The sequence below is a fragment of the Takifugu flavidus genome, chromosome 14, assembly GCF_003711565.1.
Source record: "Takifugu flavidus isolate HTHZ2018 chromosome 14, ASM371156v2, whole genome shotgun sequence".
Classification (NCBI taxonomy): Eukaryota; Metazoa; Chordata; class Actinopteri; order Tetraodontiformes; family Tetraodontidae; genus Takifugu; species Takifugu flavidus.
This window is the reverse complement of record NC_079533.1, coordinates 14,167,499-14,184,648: the sequence shown is the minus strand read 5'-3', so window position 1 is coordinate 14,184,648 and position 17,150 is coordinate 14,167,499. Positions and strand designations below refer to the sequence as shown.

At 48.0% G+C, this 17,150-nt stretch overlaps 3 protein-coding genes, 1 long non-coding RNA gene and 2 other non-coding genes across 6 annotated transcripts; 4 read left to right on the top strand and 2 right to left on the bottom strand.

The window, feature by feature from the left end:
- Positions 1–39: 39 nt before the first annotated feature.
- Positions 40–7,749, top strand: fam53c (family with sequence similarity 53 member C). The gene is made up of 5 exons (XM_057055239.1): positions 40–448; positions 1,900–2,258; positions 2,332–2,389; positions 2,982–3,985; positions 4,072–7,749. Exons 2-5 carry the CDS (start codon positions 2,181–2,183, stop codon positions 4,357–4,359), a joined length of 1,428 nt encoding a protein of 475 aa, XP_056911219.1. The 5' UTR covers positions 40–448; positions 1,900–2,180; the 3' UTR covers positions 4,360–7,749.
- Positions 7,701–8,967, bottom strand: hspb9l (heat shock protein, alpha-crystallin-related, b9-like). The gene has a single exon (XM_057055246.1). The coding sequence runs from the start codon at positions 8,900–8,902 to the stop codon at positions 8,087–8,089; it is 816 nt and encodes a 271-aa protein (XP_056911226.1). The 5' UTR covers positions 8,903–8,967; the 3' UTR covers positions 7,701–8,086.
- Positions 8,968–10,082: 1,115 nt separating this feature from the next.
- On the top strand, positions 10,083–11,613 carry LOC130537402 (uncharacterized). The gene is made up of 2 exons (XR_008953613.1): positions 10,083–10,305; positions 10,562–11,613. It is a non-coding gene; the product is annotated as an uncharacterized LOC130537402 (long non-coding RNA).
- A 132-nt stretch (positions 11,614–11,745) lies between these two features.
- trnaa-agc (transfer RNA alanine (anticodon AGC)) lies at positions 11,746–11,818 on the top strand. Its single transcript has one exon. It is a non-coding gene; the product is annotated as a tRNA-Ala (tRNA).
- Positions 11,819–12,873: 1,055 nt separating this feature from the next.
- LOC130537398 (early growth response protein 1-B-like) lies at positions 12,874–15,845 on the top strand. The gene is made up of 2 exons (XM_057054203.1): positions 12,874–13,636; positions 14,128–15,845. The coding sequence occupies exons 1-2, from the start codon at positions 13,447–13,449 to the stop codon at positions 15,420–15,422; spliced, it is 1,485 nt and encodes a 494-aa protein (XP_056910183.1). The 5' UTR covers positions 12,874–13,446; the 3' UTR covers positions 15,423–15,845.
- Positions 15,846–17,053: 1,208 nt separating this feature from the next.
- trnav-cac (transfer RNA valine (anticodon CAC)) lies at positions 17,054–17,126 on the bottom strand. Its single transcript has one exon. It is a non-coding gene; the product is annotated as a tRNA-Val (tRNA).
- Between the last annotated feature and the right edge of the window lie 24 nt (positions 17,127–17,150).

Genomic DNA, 17,150 nt, shown 5'->3' with positions numbered 1-17,150 from the left:
TTTGCTGGTGTTTTGTATTAATGTTGACCGCTCGATGTGTTTAGAGTTGATAGGATGATAAAAATAAAATAAGCGGCAGGTGCCGACGGTGCCGAGGTGTATCGCCGCCCCTCCTCCCCTCGGCTGGCACCGTAAATGTTATTTATGAATGTCCACCGCTCACGGGCGTGTGCGCGCACAGTCTATCATCATGTTTTCATAATTACAGGATCGTGGGTATCAACCGTGACCGACACCTGAGTCCGTCTCGGACCCTTCAGCGGCACAACCGTGCGGTCAAATCCGGACTTTAATTCATCCGCGGTGCGTTTAGTGCTGACGGCGGCGGCAGGCGGAGCGGCGCGTTCGGCTCGTCAATAATACTACTGGGTCAATATACCGAGAAGCGCCGCCGCATCCAACGGAGCCGCCTCACACCGTTTCCCCCGGAGGTGCAGCCCCGTCAAAGGTAAGCGACCGAGAGAGACCGCTCGTCTCCCCGCTTGCGATAGCTAGCTACTCGGTGCACATCCATCCCGCAGCATCACGCCGTGTTTTTCTCCGCTCACGCTGCTCACAGAGCCCGCAGGCCGACCAGACGTATAAACGCCACCGTTATTATTGTTATTGTTATTATTATTGTTGTTGCCGTTGTTCGCCAGCGCCGACCCTCCGTGACTTAATATGCGGGAGGCTTTGGGGTTTAATGCAGGACTGACGCCCCTGGTTCGAATGTCTGAAGGGAAGAGCGCCAGACGAGAACATCCCTGTGATATCCACAGGGTTTGTTTGTGAAATCACCGCAGCTAACCGCTAGCCGGCTAACGCAGGGCAGGTCAGCGAGCTGCCGTTAGCTAGCTGCTGCCCCTGGATGCGAGCAGGCGGTCAGCCGAGCTCCTGTTATTAGATACCCAGACTAATCCGAGTCCCAGGAGGCAGCGGGGTTTTCGGGGAGGGACGCTGTTCCATCGGCTGGTTGCATATCGGCAAGCAAAATGGCTGCAATAATTGAGCCGACCTTGAATGCAATAACAAGATGACATATTATTTTTAGCAAGCTAACTGTACAGGTGATGTTGAGCTGCATGGCAACGCTAACGCGGTGATGTAACCGGCAGCTGCCCTACTACTGCAAATACACACCGCCTTATCCTGCCGCAAATGCAAATCAGAGTGACATTCTCCTAAATGTTTTACGCCAAAGCGCGGCATTCCCTTCCATTCTTAATCCTAATCTTAATTTGCATGGGGTTTGGGTTCCGTAATTCAAAACAGCGAGATCTTGTGGCGTACGCTAATAGTAGCTGGGGATGTTCAGCGGCCATCGCCGGATCGGCTGCGCTCAGGCTGCACAATGGCCTCCGCTGCCAGGGACAGCTTGTCATCGGCGAACAGTAGTGGCATTATTTAACCACAACACACCACGTGTTGAATCTACTGCTGCAGCCGCATCAGAATGAGGCTGCAGCGCAGTTGTGGGTCTCCCTTTACTGGTGGCCTCTGACCCCATCCGCACCTGGAGCCAAAGGTCGAAGGAGACCATCACAAGCGGCCGCCTGATGTGTGGCGTGGATTGGAGGAACGATATAGAAGGAATTTAGAATGTTAGAGATGCTCGAACTAGAATTCTGTTTGGTGCACAACACCAATGTGAATCACTCGAACAGTTGTACTATCATTTAGCACTGGGGTGGGTAGTCAACATGTCGCCTTGACTATTTCTTTTCTTATTTTTGTGATAAAGGACAGGAAACGTGTGAATGAGGACAGATCACATGTTCGAGTGTTGAATGTTGCATTTATCCGTGCATAATCAGCGTATTGAAGATTATTAACCTGTGGCGTGAGAAAACGTTTCAAGTGATTGATTCAAATCTGTGGTGCCGCTGTGCCCACATTAATAGCATCCTCCCCCTCCAGGTATGTTGCCAGGGGCAACAGTTGACTGACCATGTGCTTCTGAGAGTGGGCGGGGCTACCGAGCCCTGAGGAAGTAAGGTGGAGAGGGAGAATTAGCCCTTTCCCAACTTTCTTGCTGGACGGACCAAACGGACAGACGTACAAACAGGCGTGGCTCTCCCTTCCCGCCTCCTCTTCCTCTCCCTCTCCCCCTTTCCTTCCCAGTTTCTCCCATCCCTGCTCTTTCCAGCTCATCCCCACCTCCTTCGCCTGTCTCCCCCCTCCTCCCCTGCCACCATGCTATGGTTACGCAGCTGGCGGAGACCCTAAGAAAGCAGACTCTGGAAGGTGACCCTGCTCAGCCAGGGGACTACTACCTGGTGAGTCCACCTCCAGATCTTTACATCACAGCAGGTCACTGAGCTTTAGGTCTAATATCTAACTTTCTTCAAGTCCCTGCTGGACCCCAAAACCCTCACAGAGTGCTGGCCCCCAGATGGCTTGATGCCTGGTAAGTAAATTAAGATCAACCTCCGATTTTTTTCATAGATGAAGGGCTGCGTTTGTCTTTGCTTCAGCCCGGCACATTCTTCATTTTCTATTTCAGCACCCACAATGTTTAAATAGCAAACACATTTGTGCCTGCGTGCGTGCTCCCAGGCACGTTGGTCTTTAAACGAGGTGTGGTCCGGCACGTTGGACTGTTATTGTGAGAAACAGGAAAACAACAGACGCCGGTCCGAAGCCTCTCACAGCGACTGTAAGGGGGTGTTACAGGAGTAGGATCAGCACCACGGACAGCACCACATCACACCGGCCTGGAAAACTCTAGCCTATATTTATAGTCCTATATTTTCTTTTATCAAACGTGCTTTAGTCTTTTATACCACAGTGATTACAGGGTTTAATTAAGTCAGATCAAACTGAATTGAGCTGTCAAAAGAAGCCCCTCTAACATCTCAGAATGCGACCAAGTGCCTCTCTGGAGTCACCTGCATTAAATCATGAAAATCTCTATTTCACAACAATTTATTTTTGATGGTCACACTTTGCTTCTCTCATCATTTTTATATTTATGTTTCTTCATGTGTTTCTTCGTGCAGAGAGCAGTTACTGGCAGCTCTGCCCTCCCTCCAAATCTGGCCTGCAGGGGGGGTTACTGAGCTCTAGTTTCCCCCCTGGCCCCGTGCCCCTTGTGCCCCCAGATGCTCACCTCCCAGAGGGGGGTGACCCCGTGGACGGGGCCTCCTCTCAGTCCCAGCACCACCGGCCTCTGGTGCCCAGCACCTCTGCATCTGAGCTGTCCCTCCCTGGACCCCCAGCACCTCCACCCGGTCCTGGGCCCCCTCCACCGCCACCACCACCCCCTAAGCGCCACTGCCGTTCGCTGTCGGTGCCTGAGGACCTGTCTCGCTGCCGCTACACGTGGCGACCCAGTGCATCGCGGGTCTGGACTCCTGTCAGTCGCCAGCAGTGCCATGGGGCAGCGGGAGGTGGGGTCACAGGCGGGGGATCTGGGGTGGGAGGAGGAGTTATAGGGGCAGGAGTCGCAGGAGGAGGACCCTGTCCTCTCCGCGCTCCGAGTTCGTCTTTGAACTCATCGTTGCATTCCTCATCCAGCCCCACCTTCTTCAGCCTGGCACTGTCTCCAGACTCCCCGCTGCCCTGGAGCTTTCCCTGGGACCCCAGTGAAGCAGCAGCGGGGGGAGGAGCCTGCTGCTGCTTCTTCCCCTCCCCTTCTTCTTGTTCCTCTTCGCCTTCTCCCCTTCATCCACCTCCACCTCCCCAGAGGCGTTTCTCCCTCTCCCCCGTGCTCATCAGAGACTCTGCGGCTTCCACGTTCCTTCCTCCGCCTCCTGTGCCGAGTCAAGCAGTGGTACCTCCGCCAGGCTACTCCACCGGTGCAGCCCGGGGGGGCCCCGTACCCGCCTCGCCGTCCTCAGCCTGCAGCACGCCGTCGTCTCTGCGTCGCAGCCTGCCGCCACAGCTGCCGCGCTGCCATTCACAGCCCTGTGACCTTCTGCTGCTCAAACCCGGTCTGAAACGACGCCGCGACCCCGACAGACCCTGCGCTCGACCCGTTCTCGACTTTACCAAGATGACTCAGGTAATGGCAGCTCAACCCCCACCCCCCGTCTTTTTCTCCACTAACCTGTCACGGTTGAGAGATTTTCCGTCTTCCTCCTCTTGCAGACCCGCAGTATTGACCCCCAGTGTTTGGAGCGCGGCGCCAGGTTCGTCTGCGGCGGCGACGTCTGCATGGGCATGGAGGCCTTCATGGGGGACTTCCGGCGTTCCTGCTCGCCGGCCGAATGCCTGGGCAGGACGAGCATCGGGCCGCTGAGCGAGAGCGACGAGGAGTGCCGCGAGGATGATGATGACGACGGGGAGGAGGAAGCGGAGGAGCGAGAGGCGGCGCAGCAGGCAGTATTTGAGAGGGATTGTACAGAACTGGACTTGAACTTAATAGAAGAAAACTGATGCATTTGTAAATTGAAGGCTGTGATCTGTTTAAAGTTTATCATTTAGTTTTCTTTCGAAGTTATGGGTACCCTCCCTTCTTCATCTCAATACTCCGCGCCTCCTTCCACCAAACAGCAAAGCTCTCAGGAACAACGCCTTCTCTCACTGGCTGAGCTGCGGTAAACGAAGCCGGTCGACGACAGCGATGACGTGACTGCCAGCGGCCAAGGCTCAGCGCTCGGTGTCCTCCCGGCTGCTTTCTTAGGAAAGCCGTTTGTAAGTGGGGATTTTGTAGAAAGTAACTCTGGTCGCCTGTGATGAGAAGCAACCTAAACACTGTGAGTCCAGTCAGCACTTTGTCTTCCTGCACCTGGAACAGAATCAGCCCGCGGACGCCGCTCGGGGGTCCGAAGGCCAGATGCAGAGTTCTCCCTCTCCTGTGACTGGACTCAGACTGTCCTGGTTCTTCTTAGCGTCCAAGTGTCTTCCAACACACAGCAGCTGAGTCTGTAACACACTCCAGTCTGATCAGGCCGCTCTACACCTCCTGCCCAAAGCACAGTCGCCACGCCTGCCCCACAGCTCTGAGACGTCAACTCGGCTTCAGCTTGCACCCAAATTATCAGAGCAGCTCGTGCGCATAGCAACGAGCAAACCCAGAAATGCAGTATGTGACATTAACAAGTGATTCTTGGAGGGCATCTGGAAGGATGGGTCATTGTCTGTGAGGCCTCGGCGTGGCGATGTGTTCAGGTCTGGTAGCTACTGATGCTGTCGCTCACCTGAGTGTTCACACATTACCGAAATACACCCTTCACCGCCGAACACTGCACACACTCCTGCTAACCCCCCCACCCTCTGTGTGTGTGCCTCTGTGTGTGTGTGTGTGTGTGTGTGGATCCACCTGGTGGTCGTGCGACCTGCGTTCAGATCGAGTCCTGACTGAATTTGTCCACACTGCCACAGGAGCTGTGCAGAGGAGCATTCAAATAAAAGCGCCCGCACAGACGTTACATATTTAACGGAAAGAACAGGCTGAACTCGGGATTTCAAATGTTTTGGCATTTAGGTGTCTTGATGACGAAGACGCACAGAACCACCAGGTGTGAAAGAAACCCGCTTGCATCTAAATACCTTTAAGATCTGGATTATTTCCCTGTGGTTCTGTCTCACGGGCATAACCACAAACTGCACATTTAGGGTCGACAGTGTTTCACAGTATTGCTGACTTCACATGTATTAAGGACCACATTTGATGTATTTCCCCCTTTTTTTAAAACTCGGATTTAAACTTTACATTCCTGCTGATAATTGAAGCCTGTCTAGCAGGTACTAGAGCGATTTCATCCTTTGTAGGCAGCCATTTTCTTTCTGATTATTTTTGCACAAATCAGCCATCCCTGTAATCAGGCGGTTCTATGTTGTTGTCGTTTATTTTGGGCTCTTTGGCACTCTGGCATCCTTAAGTTGACGGTTAGCTGCAGACAAGCATCTCTGTGTGGTGCTATAAAAGCAGAAGACAATCAGAACACACAGAAACTTTACTCGAAAGCCTCCTGAGTTTAGTCGCTGGCTCTCTGCTTCCAGATATGGAAATTATGGATGCACCATTTACCTGCTTGTTATTCATCTGTAAATGTCAGCAGCAAAACATCAAACTTGGCTTAACTCTGTACATCAAAGGGTGCAGTTGGGTTTACAGATATCATCAGCAGTAACTAATAAACAGAAGTGATTAAGTTATTATCACATGGTTCTGTTACTGTGCATCCTAATTAAATTGTCTGTAATTGAGTCTAAAAGGTTCAATAACTGAATTGTTTTGTTTCTATTGGATTGTGGCAACTGTTGGTGGGTCAGAAATTTGGGAAAATACGTTGGTGTTTTGACTTGAACATAGTTTTCTTTAAAAGTGAGATGTTGAGTTTGTGTTAATAAAGAAACAGGGTTTGGTTTAAGTCAGGACGTGGTTGGTCTAGTTTAGTGCCCTCACTGGAGTTAAATTCTGTTCCGGCTCTTCTTAGAATCAAAAGGACAGACCTGCATCTTCTGCTCATTCGACCTTAAGTAATAATCAATGCAATCATCAACCTTTCGCTTTGTCTGTTGCTTGTTTAAGACCAAAACTAGGAGACACAGTTGTGCCTTATTTAGTGTTGATTTTCAAACCTAAGCATGCTAATGCAATCCAATAAGGCAGTTAATGTAGATGCATCTTTTAAACACGAGCTTGTCCATGTAGTAATTGAGCTGGGGGGGGGTCTGTGTTTGGACACCTTCACTGTCTTTTAAAAAAAATTATTATTTTTTGCTATGCTAGGCTAACCACATCCTGACTAAAGACCTCTGGCTCAAAAAATGATACTCATTTCCTCCTGACAAGACAAAGACTTGAGATGTACTCTTGAGTAAAACATCGCTCCCATGTGGTCTAAATTAGCAGTCAGAAATGTGCGATCAACCAAAGGAAATTACAGCGTCATGCTCTCCAAAGGGCCTCATTCGCATGCTTACAAACACACGCCCTCTCGCCCCCGGACCTCCATTTTAAGGGTTACACCCTCAAGGCCTTTGAACAGCAATGTGACCGTCTGACAAATAGGGGATCCGCTACAGACGTGAGCCCCACTGGTTTGTTTACATTTTATATCTTGTGCTCGGTCATCATCTGCTGTCATCAGCCAGGCGTTGGTCTCGAGGTCGAGTCTTGTTGGTTGGCAAAGGCCTTTATTGTAACTGAGGGGACGAAAACAAGGATGCCCCCTGCAACATGTCCCTTTAAACCACTCACTGTTCCCATAATAGACATCTACATATCCATTCTTAACACACACACGCACACATGGTCCCTCTAATACACACTCTCTCATCACCCTCCCCGCTCCACTCCACTCCACCCCCCCACCCCCCTCCCAAGGGTTTGTTTCCGTTGATGGCTTCGTAACACAGAACATAAGCCTTAACTGAACATATTCTACTATTCTGTAAATCAAATTGTTAAAAAGACAAAAGGAAAAGACTAAGTCTAAAGGAGAAGTAAAGGAAACATGTACTGTAGCTGTTAATTTTTTAGTCCCTCTCTTCTTCATTATTTCCTGCTTATCTTTTTTTTTTCTTAATATTTCTATGCTGATGTCTGAGTGAGATTAGGTGCTGGAGAGGCTCATTCGCATCTAAAAAAAGAATAAAAATAAAAAAATTGAATCTTCAGGTGACAAGAGGAGCTGTAAATGGACAAGCAGTTGTGTACAAAGTAGACAGAGAGACTCAGACATCTCATGTCTTTTAGAAATGTTTTTTATTGTATGTGATTTAAAAAAAAAAAAAAAAAGACGACCACATGGTAATTTGAAAAGCAGTTTGTGAATAAATTAAGTTTATTGAGAATTATTTTACAAAGAAAACAAACACTGGTGTCCTGTGATTATTGTCATCTCTACTATATCATTCATAAGTCAGTTTTTTCTTTTACAAGACAAGTGGATTGACCTTAGCTGCACTTTTATTTCAAGATTAGTTACAACAACATTAATTATATTTAATCTAGTGGGGGCAAAATGGCATAAAGTAGTGTAAATTTACCACTTTCCTACAACTGATTCATAATATTCATGTTAATCATCAACAGCATGTTGGCATATTAAACAACATTAAGTCATAAACTTGTGTTAAAAAGTCCTCTGAAGTGCAAGTAATAAATCCAGCGGAGCGTTCCCTCCTGGCACGGACCTACAGAGGAGAAGCTTCAGTTTTTCTCAACGCTCTTCTCTGTGGAGGAGCTCTTGCTTTCCTCCGTCGTTCCACTGATAGCTGGAGCTCCAGTGATGCTGATGGGGATCACCCTCTCCTTTGCGTCACTCTCCGCTTTCTCTCGTGGTGCCTGGATCTGCAGCCGCCCGTCCACCAGTGAGCAGGTCACGGTCTCGGGGTTAACGCCTTCAGGCAGGTCAAACTCCTGTCTGAACTCCTGACATGTGTAAGAGTAGGAGCCCTTGTTGTCCTCCTTCTTCTTCTCCGTCTTGCCACTCACCCTCAGCTTCCTGCCCACCTGTTTGACAGAGAGCTCCTGCGGGGTGAAGTCCTGAGTGTCCAGGCTGAGAGCAAAGTTGTGTGCATCTTTGGCCACCTCCTGGAAGGTGATCGGCTTGAGGGACCCTGTCAAACTTGAGGTGCCGTCAATCTCCTCAAAGATCTTCTGGTGCAGCCGCTCCATGTATTCCATGCTCTGCCTCATCTCTTGCATGTGGCGGATCATCTCCTGCTCAATGTGGTAGAAAAGAGGCCTTGTCTCGGGCCACAGGCTTCTGACAGGCCAGTGCAGGTCCAAGAAAGGCCTCACGGCGACGGTAGAAGGCTGGAAGACGCTGGCGCTCAACATCCTGGCGATCAGAAGAGGTGGAGGTCGGTTTTCAGAATCGAAGCTTGCTTCTGTCTGGAGTCCGTCTGTGTGTCTGGCTGATGTCCTCTCCACGCTGCTTATATACAGGCACAGACGACACCAGAAACTTCCAGCAGCATTCTTTTGAATATGAGTGCGTGGTACGTGCGCGTCTGTGCTCATAGTCTAAATACAGCATGGCTGGTATTCCTGCAGCCTGCTGCCACATACCGACACACAACAGCTTTGTTCTATTTCTGCTGTCGGAATTCTGTCATGGTCTTTATAAAGCAGGGGAAGTCATACAGTGGAAATTTGTATGATGAATTGTAGTAGAGGATTTAATGTACGATGGTAGTTTTACCTATTTCTTCTGCTATAATCTCAGCGTCGTGGACCATTTAAAATTCATAAAATACGTTCATTTTCATAATTTTTCCATATGAGAAGATATAAATATGTTACTGTTATTACTGGCGGCGCTACCCGGCGAGCGAAAAGCTGTATAAGCCCAGCCATCATATGCGCCATTCAATCTTTCGACAGCCAGTCGCGTCGCCGATCCAATCTTTCGACAGCCAGTCGCGTCGCCGATCCAATCTTTCAACAGCCAGTCATATGCGCCATTCAATCTTTCAACAGCCAATCATATGCGCTTTTCAATCTTTCAACAGCCAATCATCTGCGCGATTCAATCTTTCAACAGCCAATCATATACGCGATTCAATCTTTCGACGTCCCGCCTTAAATTAAACTGCGGTCTCAAACTTTGGAAAAGCCAATCGATCCTAGAGTTGATTTATTATTTAAAAGTCTGCCCGCTGTTTATTCCGGACATCTCCGTGGATGTTGACAAGGTACGTGCGCAAATTGCGGTCTGTTATTCGTTACGTTTTTTTTTTCATTTCACATAAAATATCACCGTAAATGCTTAATGCAATATGTCCAAGTCCTGTCAGGCATTTGTAACGCTAATGTAACTTGATCATCGGGTTTTGCAGTAAAGTTTGTGCAGTTGCTGCCATAGCTTTAGATGGCTGTATTTTTTTTTCTGCCGATGAAATTGCTTGTTTTCTTTGGCAGTTGTGCGCTGGAGTGCGTCGTTTCTGATTACTTGTTATAACATTATGTTATGTTATGACAGACCAAAGAATGGCATGACCTTTACACTCAGGAGAAACGACCAACCTAAAACGACTTACATTAATCATTTCAGATAGCAGACTACATTTTTCCCTCAGGTATAGACAGAAAGGATATAATCTATCTAGATTTATAACTATTAGCAGGATAAAAATACCTCTGAAGAACTTAAAACACGGTTAACTGTTACATTCAGCAGGGTGTTTACACATTTATTAGTCAGCTATTATGTTTATGTGAAACAAGAGTAAGTTTTTTTGTTGTTACAGATAGAAAAGTGCCCTCTGCAGCTGAGTTATATTATGTTATAACATGACAGAAAATGTCTACCAAAAAAACCTCCAGCCGTGCCTCCTCCACCTCCAGCTGGGCCTCCTCTTCAGTCATCTACAGTTTTGCTTCAGCCCCAGCTTCCTTCTTCCATGTCCTCTTCACAACAGGATGTAAGTGATAAATAAATAAATTCTCAGTCGATCTATAGATCACCTTCCACCTTCCCAACTACTATCCTATCCTGCCGGCTCCCCGGTGAATCCTGTCTGCTGTCTATTCCTGATAATAAAGCTGTTGTTCCGTCGAACTCCGGTGTTGCATTTGGGTTCTCGTCGGGTCCCTGACATCTGTCTGTCTGCAAGAATTTAAGTAGTGACAAGGAAATTGTGATGCCACAGAAGCTAAATATCAGTTTTTATTTTCCAGGCTGGAGACAACCGCAGCATTCCTGGAACGGACCAAGTAGATGAACTGGCTGAATACTTGGTGGAGCTACGAGAGCAGACGGGATTGACCCTGAACAATCAACAAGTTAGCACCATTCTGGGTTTGTGGCAGAGTCTTGACAAATTTGACAAAGACAGGATTGTGTATGCTGCAAGACATCAGGACCGGTTGCTAACTGGGCGGTTCAGGTCTCCTAAAAAGAAGGCTGTGTTCACTCCTGGGGTGGAAAGTACAAAACGGTGTGTTCTTGGCTCAAGTGGTTCACCAGCTCAGTGGCCAAACTGCTGTCGCCTGATAGAGACCATCTTCGCGAGGCTGTGCAACATTCATACGAGCCCCAAAAAAGAGGACAACACAGCGTATCTCGATGGTCTCTAATTTTACAGGATTACAAAAAGATCCGGCAGCTGGTTCTGTGCAATGGGACGCTAATGCAGCAGACAACCCTCCAACGTGTTGGAGTGAACCAGACCACCCTCATGCAGTGGTATAACCAACGGCTGAAGGGTCAGGAGGCGTCTGTTCTTTTGCAAGGTGTGCAACGGCCAGCTGACCCATTGCCCTGTGCAAAAACAAAACCCATCTCTCTGCCACAGTACCAACGCCAGCCCCCAGTTTACCAGCTGCACACCTACAACATGCCAGCAAATACAGCTGGACAGGCAAAACCTAGGTTACGGCAAATTGATCCTGCAGTTGCCTCCAGTGGACCATCAGCCACCCTCTTCAGTACAAAGGAAAAATATACTGTCCAAACACTGAGGCTCTCACCAAGGAACAGTGTCTGAAGCAGATGAGACAGTAATGCAATATTGTTACTTTTAATATGCTTATCCCTGTGGGCTGTTCTGCCCTTTGAGTTCCACTGCAAGTTTTACATCTTATTTCATAGTTGTATCAAGGTTTCATTGGGGTTTGATTTGTTTCTTTGACAATTTCAGCTTTATAAATGCTTAAATGTGAATGTCATTTTGTTCACAATTGTACATACATATTCTCTTTGTTATAAATTAAAAGTTTTACAAAAATAATTCTATCATTTTTGGGTCCGGGTGGGATTCGAACTTCTGTCTTTCCTTCTCTTCTTCCCCCTTTTTTCCCCTTTTTTCCCCTTCTTCCCCATCTTATACAGACTACTGTTCCCCAGCTTTGGCGCACAGACTGGGGGATTAGCTCAAATGGTAGAGCGCTCGCTTAGCATGCGAGAGGTAGCGGGATCGATGCCCGCATCCTCCAAGGTTCGTTTTTTTTGTCTTTTGCCTGTAAATATCTACACACGCCCCTTAATTTCGATCTTTTCAAGATCAAGGTCCCCACACTATCATAACATCGCCAAAATCACGTTAATTGGCTCGTACGTTGAAAATGTAATTTTGCTAGCTTAACACGCGGACAGATAGCCGCTAGCGAAAGGGTACAAAGACAAGACATAAAGACAAGACATATTTTGTCCCAGTGAAACAGCGATGTCCTTGTCTACTGGACCACATGTCATTAAATGACCAAACTATCTGATGTGAAGCGCTTTGGTAACTGAGGGGTATGGAATGAGGAATAGGCAGCAATCACTCCCAAACCAGTAAACCATAAATACAGCATACACGTACAACAGTTACTGGCATTAAACTAAATTACTTCGCCCAACCAGGCGTTTATATAACTGCCGTAAATTGATAACGACCAAAAAACCCAACGAACGTCAAGCTCTGCATTGAATGTGTAATGTCTCCCTCTACCGGCAGGAAGCCTCTACTACTAGAATCTGAACGAATGAACGATCAGACCCGGGTTTGGTTTCTATTTCTGAGAAATACAAACCACTTCACTTAATTATGGTGTTATTATAATATTGTTTTCCATACTCCTAATGGAGTCCACCAAGAGGAAATCCATAAAACTTTTTTCATTCACTGATGTCACTAAGTTTACGTTTAATCAACCGAATGGTAAATTGTATAGATATATTGGGATTCTGTTGAATTGCGTGTTGTGATTTTGTATTAGAAATAATAATATATTATATGTTATGACTAGATAAATACGAATGTTCAACAGAATATGAAACATTGTCCAGGTTTACTGAAAGAAAGTGTGTCTTCTTTGACCGCCCCGACCAGGTCCTATATAGTCAAAGGCTGGGCCTCCGTCAGCAGTTTGACAGGAAAAAACCCAAATAAGGTCCAAGGAAATGATGACGTATCCATGTGACGCGACATGAAAAAAAAATCTGAGCCGTGATGTGTCTCTGGTGTTTCCGGCCATGGCGGCTGGCGCAGGTCCGTGTGCGGCTCCGTAACGGCTGCGAAGATCCATGAGACAACAATCGACGGGCTGGCCTGACGTCAGGACTCCGCAGTACCGTTCACGCTTCAGAAAACCGCAACACAAAGAACTCAAACAGCAGGGGAACGGCGGTGTGCACCCGGGCTGCACGCTCGCCTTTCTGACCAAATATGGGCTTCCCTCGTGCCTTATTTGGGGAAGTACGTCACGCAGGAGTCTATATAAAGCCGGGAATCCTCAAAGTGGGACGCTGACAGCTCTAGTTGAAGTTGCTCCTGTCTGCCTGTCCACATAAACACCAGCAGGAGGTAAACACCTGTTGATGTTTACTTTCCTGATGACAACATTCTCAAACATCTTGCTAAGATAGGTGAAAACATCTTGTCCCGGGAGCCCGGACCTGAACAGCATTGGCTTCCTCCGGGCATCGACGCCCCCGTCAGCAGCAGAAGCAAAACCCCTCTCCGCGTGTATCGGGAGCGGACACCGGCTCATCGGAACAATCCAGCACTCAGGAGCTCCATGAGCCGTTGAAGTCGACACCAGTCCCCGCTGATTGTAGTTCTTCTTCCCCCCGAGATATGGCAGCAACAAAAGCGGAGATGCTCTTTCCTGAGCCCCTGACTTGCGTGCCCGCACCTCTCTCGCCGTTGGACGGCTACTCGAAACTAGAGGAGTTGCAGATGCTGCTGCAGAACGCCGCAGCGGGAGGTTCGCTGCTGGCCGCGGAGGCAGCCGGCCTGCTGAGCGGGGAGTGCGCAGAGTACGGAGGTGAGGATCGTGCACAGTGCTGCGGGAGATTTGTCTTTATGTTAAGATGCATGGCGACTGCTGTTTAATCTGTTTTTAATGCAGAACTAAGTTTTGCCTGTTGTTGAGAGTATTTTCATGTTGTAAATGATAGTGTCAAAGTCAATTATTAAAGGCAAAGTCAACATTTTTGGGATTTTTTTGTCCTTAACATTTAGCAGAGTTTATGTCTCTTGATTGCATTGCTCTGCTTTTATTAACATTTGCAAAGAGAAATAAATAGAACCTCTTTCTGCGTCATGATTCCATCAAGTTATGGATACTTGGTTGGAATTTAGGTTTAAGATTGGCATCTAAACTATTTCTAACATTGAAAATGAAAATAATTATCAGATATTTAGCTGCATTTAGGCGATACTCCCTGTAGCCACTCAGATTTGGTCAATTCTCACTTGTCTTATATAATTATTCAGAAGCCCTTGTTGACAAAACGTTTTTTTTTCCTCCTTCAGACCTTCTGTTAGACCTCCCCGACCTGCAGAATCTTGCTCCTCCCACCCCACGCCTCCCCCCTCTGGCGTACAGTGGCCGCTTCACCTTTGAGCCGTCCACGTCAGTTTCCGGCGGCAGTGGCCTTTGGGCAGAGCCTCTCCTCAGCCTCTTCACCGGATTGGTCAGCATGGCAGCTTCGCCCTCCACAACCAGCAGCTCATTATCGTCACTGACATCATCACTGACATCCTCACCACCACAGTCCCAACCAGGCTTCAGTGCTGTCCAGGACAATGGTTGTAGCAATGATGGCACCTCAGACTTGCCAACATACACCACTGCTGCGGGCCCCAACCTTCTTTCTCCTGTTTCCATTACCCTGCCAGCCCCCCAGAGCCTGCAGCCACAAGGCTCTCCTCCTGCCTACCCCACCTCCAGGATGGGCCTCCAGGCATCACCTGTGGTGGTACCAATGCTACCAGATTATCTGCTGTCCAAGCAGCCGCATGATGGCAACCTTAGGTCGGCCCTGGACCACAAGCCTCCACAGAGCATGATTCCTCTGCCACTGCAGCCTCCACTCACACCCTTGTCCACCATCAAGGCCTTCTCCTCTCAGATTCAGCCACAATGCTCTGTCTCTTCCCCCCAGGCTCACGTCCCAAAATCAAGCCGAAGCAAAAAGGTTTCCACCAGTCTTCAGTGCAAGGTGCCTCCTCACGAACGGCCATATGTCTGTCCAGCTGAAGGCTGCACTCGCCGTTTTTCGCGTTCTGATGAGCTGACGCGCCATCAACGCATGCACACGGGACATAAGCCATTCCAGTGCCGCATCTGTATGCGCAATTTCAGCCGCAGTGACCACCTTACCACTCACATCCGCACACACACCGGAGAGAAGCCATTCGCCTGCAGTGAGTGTGGACGGAAGTTTGCTCGCAGTGACGAGCGCAAGCGGCACACCAAGATCCACCAGAGGCAGAGAGAGCGGAGAAATGACAGGAACTCCTGCATGTCTCCTCCCACCAACAACCCCCCTTCTTACTCTTCACCTCCCACTTCTTCCCCTTGCTCCACATACTCCTCCCCAGGTCACAGTTCCTCCTCACCTGCTGTCTTCCACTCCTCATCCACATCCTCCTTCTCCTCTCTTGGCACACAAACCACCTCCCCCTGTTTCACCTCCCTCTCTCCCTCCACAGCGTCACAGGTCTACTCCTCCTCCCTGTCCCCACACATGTACTCCTCCTGCTCCTCGCCGATGGGAAGTCCCGAGTCAGAGGTTGCATCTCCCTATAGCTCAAACATCTGCTGAGAAAGACATTTCCTGCTGAACCTTATGCTGAAAATCGGACATCATCAAACTACACCTTTTGGCCAATGTTCTCTGGGTCAAAGGCTAAAGGTCACACAGAAAAGTGTTGGAGGGAGTAAACAAATCCATGTTTTTGGACATCTGTCACATGAATTGGAAGCTTCAGCACTGATTAAAAACTGAAGTTTTGGGACTTTAAATCCTCTGATTGCACAGTGTTTTAAATTGCATCACTGTGAACACGAGCGCTTTTACACGTGGGAATTGCATTATTAATGTTTACACTTGTACAGTAATTGACACCTACTGTGTAGGTTTTGAGACATGTATATTCTTATTTGCTGGTCAGTGTTTGATTTTTATATGCAAAGTGTTTTTTTGTGAAAGAAGAGAGATATAAAAATAAAAAGTACAAATTCCTCACTTTTGTTAAAAAATTTATTTGCCTGCGTATGTGTCTGCGTGTGTCTGCATGTGTGTGTGTATGAAAGAGAGAGACAGGGAGAGAGAGATAACCAAACAGACAAATGGTTAAAAGCATGAGGTTAAAAGTTTGTGGCGATGACGAAAGAGGCTTGTTGTGTCAAAGGTCCACAAAATATCTTTCAGGCCAAAAGTCTGAACATTTACAGTCATTTTGATAGTGTTGTTAACAAATGATGACAAGCAATAGGGGGCAGATTAATTATTTGTATAACATGAAAATATTAGTTTTATACAGAGCTTCAGCCAACCTTAATTTGCAGGTTAACATCGTTGAATATTAGCCTTAAAAATGTAAATAAGAATGGAAATTCGCTGTTTAAACAGCAAAAAGGAAGAGTGTGGAGGGGAGGAGGGACGTGAACTATCACTATCACTTCTGGCCAGCCAGGAAAAATAACACAGCTTCAGCCCAAATTTGGCGTTTCCTGTGACTGCGGCGGATGTCCCTTTTACCAAATATGGATGTTCCGTTCCTGTTGGAGGGAAAACCCGGTCATTGTGGGTGAGTTCAATGATATAACAATTTGACAGACGGGATCAGCCGGTCAGACTACTCGATCGAGTTTGTGCGTGTGTGCGCGTGTGCGCGCGTGCGCTCTGCAGTACAGATAAATCCTTTTGTGGTTCAATGTTCAAGAAACAAGTACGTACATACTCTACCGTGGTCCTTAAACACTACGGCTGGACTGAACACGTCCTGCTCACTTGCTAACGGGCGCAGCATTCATACGTCACGGTAGTCCTAAAACTCTACGGATGTAATTTACTTTCGACCGCTGTTTGACGCCTTTTCACCATTTTGCGATTCACCAAAGTACTCCCTGCCCTGGAGCACCAAGTTACGCTGCACTCGTACAACACTACGGTTGGATCTATATTTGCTCGCTAGTCGGCGCTGTTTCACCTTTTTTGCTCAGCGGCGCTGGTTCGGTTCAGTCGCAACCGTGAAGTGGTGCGGAGGGGCTCCTCATTTGACCAGGGCCGGGGGGCTTTTCAGTCCCACTTCATGTTTTGCCAGCACACCGAGAGCCTACCCGATCCCGCAGAAAAATGCTGCAGTAGATGGATAGATATTTAAATAGAATCTCGTCAGAAATAAAGAGGAAACCTGGGATTCGATGACTTATTCCGAGCACACATAAAAGTGTTTCCGCCCGGTTTCGAACCGGGGACCTTTCGCGTGTGAGGCGAACGTGATAACCACTACACTACGGAAACAACTACTAGAAGTAAACCACACAG